The sequence below is a fragment of the Echinops telfairi genome, unplaced genomic scaffold, assembly GCF_000313985.2.
Source record: "Echinops telfairi isolate 266 unplaced genomic scaffold, ASM31398v2 ScPeMD7_7427;HRSCAF=8465, whole genome shotgun sequence".
Classification (NCBI taxonomy): Eukaryota; Metazoa; Chordata; class Mammalia; order Afrosoricida; family Tenrecidae; genus Echinops; species Echinops telfairi.
In genome coordinates this window covers 3351083-3358118 of record NW_022111327.1, presented here as the reverse complement: position 1 = coordinate 3358118, position 7036 = coordinate 3351083, and the positions used below count along the sequence as shown (strand labels likewise).

The 7036-nt window shown below is 45.7% G+C and overlaps 1 protein-coding gene across 1 annotated transcript; it reads left to right on the top strand.

The window, feature by feature from the left end:
- Positions 1-4141: 4141 nt before the first annotated feature.
- Positions 4142-6552, top strand: LOC101650153 (heat shock protein HSP 90-beta-like). The gene is given in 5 exon segments (XM_013006524.2): positions 4142-4227; positions 4384-4778; positions 4781-5557; positions 5560-6399; positions 6402-6552. Coding segments are annotated over 5 exon segments (2151 nt in total). The 3' UTR covers positions 6455-6552.
- The last annotated feature ends 484 nt before the right edge of the window (positions 6553-7036 follow it).

Sequence of the window (7036 nt, the reverse complement as noted above, 5' to 3'; positions counted from 1 at the left end):
GAAACAGGGAGGGTAGAGGGAGAGTGGGTAGGAAAGAGGGAACCAATTACAAGGAACTTTATGTGACCTCCTCCCTGGGGTACGGACAGCAGAAAAGTGGGTGAAGGGAGACGTTGGACAGGGCAAGATATGACAAAATAACAATTTATAAATTATCAAGGACTCATGAGGGAGAGGGGGGAGCGGGGAGGGAGGGGAAAAATGAGGACCTGATGCTGGGGGCTTAAGTGGAGAGGAAATGTTTTGAGAATGACGAGGGCAATGAATATACAAATGTGGTTCACACAATTGATGTGTGTATGGATTGTGATAAGAGTTACATGAGCCCCTAATAAAATGATTTTTTTAAGTGAATCTGCAGGAGGTACCTTTGCAAACAGCCAGACTATCTCGCTGTGGCAGTCAGCGTTGTGGCTGGGAATATTATCCTTGGTTATACGTTGAACTGCTAACCACAAAGTCAGCAGTTCAAACCCACTAGCTGCTCCATGGGAGAAAGATGAAGCTTTTTACTCCTGTAAAGAGTTACATCCTCAGAAACATACAGGGCCAGCTCTACCCTGTTTTATAGTGTCGATATGAGTCAGTATCGACTTGATGGCAGCGAATGAGTTTGAGTCCCTCTCCCAAAGGATAGTAAGACCCAACCTTCAGTCCCAGTTAGCTAAAAGAAAAAAAACAAACAAAAACCATTCATGCTCCTGCCTAGGACTCTGAAGGCAGTTGGTACACTATGAAAGGGGTGCTTCAAACCCATAGGTACATGGTGGAACTTGCTATAGACTGCTTCTCACTAGGATAGTAGGAACTCAAACTTCCAAGGGGATATCAGACAAAGGGGCATTCCCTGGGGAAATAGTTAGGGATTCCCTATAGGCAAAGCAACACAATCTCACCACTAGAAAGATGAAGATGATTTTCCCTCTTCTTTACTGGTACCAGTCGCCATAAAGTTATTCTGACTCCTGGTGGCCCCATGTATTTCAAAGCACATTTCAGAGTAAAACTGTGCTCCATAAGGCAGTGATCTTTCAGAAAGAATGCCAGGACTTTGTTCCAAGATGCCTGGCGGTTGTTTCAAACCACCAACCTTTCAGTAAGCAAGCGCTTTAACCCTGGGGCTCCTGCTTTGGTGGTAAATAAAGGAAAGGCCAAAGAGAAGGGCCAGGCAGAAAGAGCTGGTTCTCGGTTGGAGGATCAGAACGTGTTCTCTCGTCCTGAGGCCTAGTCCCTTCTTGAGGACTTCACCCAGAGACCAAATGAAAGAGGGACTTCCTGGCTCTCTAGGGTGTTTGGGAATAAGCCTCATAATGGCTCGAGCAAGTTGTCAATGGAAAGTGGAAGCTGAAGCCAAAGATCATCCACTGTCGGTGTTGAAATGGCCTATCAGGTAACAGAGTATGTAGCATGGCCATTTAGCATATCCAGATGTGGCTGATTTGAGTACTGAATCCACACCATTGTTTCTCAAATGGTCTCCTGACAAAGGTAACTCCTCTTTACTGACAGCGAAGGTGAATGCTAAAGCAATTCAGGAAGCCATAGATGCCCTGAATTTAATGGAAAGTCAAGAAAAACAGAGTCAAATGTTGCCTGTTAATTTTACCAACAGTGCCCCCACTTGGCCGAAACCAATTTCACTGCAAAAGTAAGGTATATTCTGAGTCAAACCACTTCCAGCCTGGCCCCCATTTAAATGTGAACCCCGGAAAGAATAAGAGTAGATACTGGATCCTAAGGGAAAATGAGATCCAAAATTGATTGATCTCTGGTAGTTTGTTAGAGTCATTACAATAGGTCCACACCTTAGATTACAACCTTTCTCCTTGGGCCAATTTTGCTAAAAGATATTTGGGGGCGGGGGGGACTTGGTTATTCTCCCTGAGACGTTCCCTTTTCCCATGATTGGAATGGACCTTCTCTTGTCAGTACAGAACCTCCTGGGGGAAAAAAACTAAAGCTTTTATGCCATTGGTGGGAATAGCCTGATGGGAACCAGTTCTTTTTCCTACTGTTGTGTACAGTAAATATGCCACAGTAAGAGCTAAGCCAGTGGTTCTCAACCTTCCTAATGCCATGACCCTTTAATACAGTTCCTCAACTGTGGCGACCCAAACCATATAATTATTTTCACTGCTACTTCATAACTGTAATTTTGCTACTGTTATGAATCGGGCGACCCCTGGGAAAAGGTCGTTCGACCCCAGAGGGGTCACGACCCACAGGTTGAGAACTGCTGGGCTAAGCCAAGGTATTAAAAAGATTTTGACTCCTACCATCTTATTTTTCAATATACCCTGTACTTAAAGCTGCCACTAATGACTAGAAACCAATTCTAGACTATAGAGAATAAAGCAAAAACTTTGCCTTTATTAGAGTACTTACAGGCTTAATGAACATCTTCAATTCATTGAAATGTTACAGGACAATCAACCCCAACTCACTTTCACCTTTGAGGATCAGCAGTACATCTATTCCCAGTTGCCTATGAGGTACTTAAATAGCAAATGGGTTTGGCGGACAGCACTTTGATGCCTGCCCTCTCCTTCGTCCTGAAACTCTTTGGCTTTGGCATCGCACCAAAGATCATCTTCTCCCTGGAACTGACCAAGATTCAGTATCCTGGACCTTCACAACCACAAACAAACACTTTCCTGAGAAAGGATAAGCAATCGGCTTGCATAAGTACCATGCTTCCGCATTCTCTTAAATTTTGGAACTCAGAAGGATGAACTATTCCCAATCTGGTAACAGACAAATTCCTAGCACTCTAACCCCCCACATTGGTAAAGGGGACCCAACATTTGGTAGGCATAACTGGATGCTGGTACCAACACTTCCTTACAAATCTTTGGTGGTCCCTAACTGGTGGTGCAGATGGCATAGAACTGGGTGTTTCCTTTGGTTAGACACAGGTGGCTATGAGTCAGAATGTATTCAAATGCACCTAACCAACAGCAACAAACACTGAGTCACCTGTAAGCCTTCTGCTTCCCTGCAAGAATGTGAGCAATACTCGGCAGTAGACCAACTAGATGAGGCTATTATTTTAGTAATACCACTAGTTCCCCAGGAGTAGAATTTACCATGAGAACCTTTGGGCATCCTCAAATTCTCTTCCTAGATCTTCTGGACCAAGTGGACAGGACAATACTTATTCATGGGCTTTTGATGTAAGCAATGTCCAGACAAAGCCATTTAAGCCATATGAGCAGATTTTTTCCATCATTTAGAACCTCCCTACTTTACATGCCACATTTTCATGGAACATCAGGGACAACATGATATTACATGGTGTTTCATGTAACATCAGAGACAACATGATGTTCATGTAACGTCAGCCACAACATCAGGGAGGATGTTCCTTTGTTGTCGGTAACAATGGCTAAGTGGTTCTTTTTGTTACAGTGACTCTAAGTTTTCTTTCCATCTTCTTTGATGCTTCCTGCATCGTTCAGTATTTTGCCTATAGAATCTCTCAAGATAGCAGCCCCAGGTTCGCATTTGTCTACAGCTCTTTCCATTTAAGATATACTGAATGTGTTCTTCCCTTATGCTTTCCTAGAGCTTTGTACATTTCCTTACAACCTTGAGCTGCCCTTTGAATTTTTCTGTCCGGCGCTTTGACCTCTTCATATTCTTAGCTACTTGTAGTGGCAGTGAATTATTAAATGTGGCTCTTCTAGTCAAAGTCTCTAACTCCCAGAAAACAACCTTTCCCCTACGTGGATCCTGTAAGGAGGTGAGGAGAAGATCCTGATTGAATTCACCTGTGCGTAATTTCAAACAAGCTTCCCTGGCATTCTACCCTGCTATGTATAAAATGAGCCCTCAAAGAAGCAGGAGGCGGGATCTTACTACCAGCAAGAGCCAGGAGTGGAGTGCATCCTCTGGACCCGACATTCCTGTGCAGTAAACCTCCTGGATCTACATGAGAGCTACCATCAGAGGAGCAGAAGAAGTGAGAGCCAGAACATGGAACAAAGTGATGGATTTCTTAACACAGAGCAAGTAAAGATGAGTGAGTTTGGCATCTTAAGAGAGGCATCGGTTCTCTTGAGTCACTTCGTTTTAGGCTGGGAGCATCCACGCGCCTTGCACAGCCGGGACCCGCCGCCCTCCGTAACCGCCACGCTTCAAGATGCCTGAAGAAGTGCACCATGGAGAGGAGGAGGTGGAGACCTTCACCTTTCAGGCGGAGATCACCCAACTCATGTCCCTCCTCATCAATACCTTCTATTCTTTTTTTTACAATCTTTTTAATTGGGGGCTTGTACAACTCTTATCATAATCCATACTTTCATCGATTGTGTGTCAAGCACATTTGTACATTGTTGCCCTCATCATTCTCAAAACATCTGCTTTCTACTTGAGCCCTTGGTATAATACCTTCTATTCTAACAAGGAAATTTTCCTTCGGGAGTTGATCTCTAATGCTTCTGATGCCTTGGACAAGATTCGCTATAAGTGCCTAATAGACCCTTCCAAGTTGGACAGTGGAAAAGAGCTGAAAATCAACATCACCCCCAACCCTCAGGAGCACACTCTGGCTCTAGTGGACACAGGCATTGGCATGACCAAGGCTGAGCTCATCAATAATCTGGGAACCATTTCCAAGTCGGGTACCAAAGCATTCATGGAGGCTCTGCGGGCTGGTGCGGACATCTCCATGATTGGGCAATTTGGTGTTGGCTTTTATTCTGCCTACTTGGTGGCAGAGAAAGTGGTTGTGATCACAAAACACAATGATGATGAGCAGTATGCCTGGGAGTCTTCTGCTGGGGCTCCTTCACTCTCCGTGCTGACCATGGTGAGCCCATTGGTCGGGGAACTACAGTGATTCTGCAGCTCAAAGAAGACCAGACAGAGTACCTAGAGGAGAGGCGAGTCAAAGAAGTAGGGAAGAAGCACTCTCAGTTCATTGGCTACCCCATCACCCTTCATCTGGAGAAGGAATGGGAGAAAGCAATCGGTGATGATGAAGCCGAGGAAGAGAAGGGTGAGAAAGAAGAAGAAAAGGATGAGGAGGAGAAGCCCAAGATTGAAGGTGTGGGTTCAGATGAGGAGGATGATAGTGGTAAGGACAAGAAGAAGAAAACCAAGAAGATTAAGGAGAAGTACATTGACCGGGAAGAACTAAATAAGACCAAGCCCATTTGGACCAGAAATCCTGATGCTGTCACCCAGGAGGAGTATGGAGAATTGTACAAGAGTCTTACTAATGACTCGGAAGACCATTTGACAGTCAAGCACGTTTCTGTAGAAGGGCAGTTGGAATTCAGGGCATTGTTGTTTATCCCTCACCGTGCTCCCTTTGACCTCTTTGAGAACAAGAAGAAAAAGAACAACATGAAGCTTTATGTCTGCCGTGTGTTCATCATGGACAGCTGTGACGAGTCCATCCCAGAGTATCTCAACCTCATCCGTGGTGTGGTGGACTCAGAGGACCTGCCCCCCAACATCTCCCGAGAGATGCTCCAGCGGGGTAAGATCTTGAAGGTCATCCGCAAAAGCATTGTCAAGAAGTGCCTGGAGCGCTTCTCGGAGTTTGCAGAAGACAGCAGAACTGTAAGAAATTCTAGGAGGCCTTCTCCAAAAACCTGAAGCTTGGCATCCACGAGGACTCCACCAACTGGCGGCGCCTTTCTGAGGTGCTGCGCTATCACACCTCCCAGTCTGGAGACGAGATGACTTCCCTCTCAGAACATGTTTCCCGAATGAAGGAGACACAGAAGTCGATCTATTACATCACTGGTGAGAGTCAAGAGCAGGTAGCCAATTCTGCTTTTGTGGAGCGTGTCCGGAAGTGGGGCAATGAGGTGGTCTACATGACTGAGCCGATCGACGAGTACTGCATGCAACAGCTCAAGGAGTTTGATGGGAACAGTTTGGTCTCCGTGACCAAAGAGGGGCTGGAGCTTCCAGAGGAAGAAGAAGAAAAAAAGAAAATGGAGGAAAGCAAGGCCAAGTTTGAGAACCCGTGCAAGCTCATGAAAGAAATTTTGGATAAGAAGGTTGAGAAGGTGACAACCTCCAACAGACTCGTGTCTTCGCCCTGCTGCATTGTGACTAGTGCGTATGGCTGGACGGCCAACATGGAGCGGATCAGGAAAGCCCAGGCTCTTCGGGACAGCTCCACAACGGGCTACATGATGGCCAAAAAGCACCTGGACCACCCCATTGTGGAGACGCTGCGGCAGAAAGCCGAGGCTGACAAGAACGACAAAGCTGTCAAGGACCTGGTGGTGCTGCTGTTTGAAACCGCACTGCTCTCCTCTGGCTTCTCCCTTGAGGACCCTCAGGCCCACTCCAACCGCATCCACCGCATGATCAAGCTTGGCTTAGGCATTGATGAAAATGAGGTGAGAGCCGAGGAGCCCAGCACTGCTGTTCCTGATGAGATCCCCCCCTGGAGGGTGACGAAGACCTATCTCGCATGGAAGAAGTAGATTAGGCCATTCTACTCCGAAACCTTGTGCCCTCTGTATAGTGTCCCCATGACTTGAGTGACCCTAGCCCACCTGGGCTCTGCAACTGCTGTTAACTAGTGGTCCCCCCGCCTGTTCTTGTGTGTAAAGCAGGATCTAAGGCCCTCATGCCCTGTTGTCCCCTCCTTTACTTGTGAATGGGGTTAATGTTGTGTATTCGTGAGGTTTCTGTTTTGTTTATTTTGTTCTATTAAAGTATGCAAAATAAAGAAGATGCCATTTTATACAGTTAAAAAAAAAGAGAGGCATCAGCTAAATCCATATGAGAAAAGCATATAAGCCTGTGTGATACAGGGTTTATAAGTAATAAAATCCAAATATGAATGAGGGAATGGTATCAGAGCTTAAATTGTGAACACCTGATTTGCAGTAGGCTGTGCATGACAGTGGAAGCCCAAAATCCATTTGCAAGGTCCACACATGGATTCAGCCCCATGCATCCCCCTGTCCACAGTTGAGGGATGTGAATAGCCTTGCTCTGAGACAAAGAGCACTATAAACTTCATATGGTATATGTAATTAGGTAAAAATATAGTACCTTATCATTT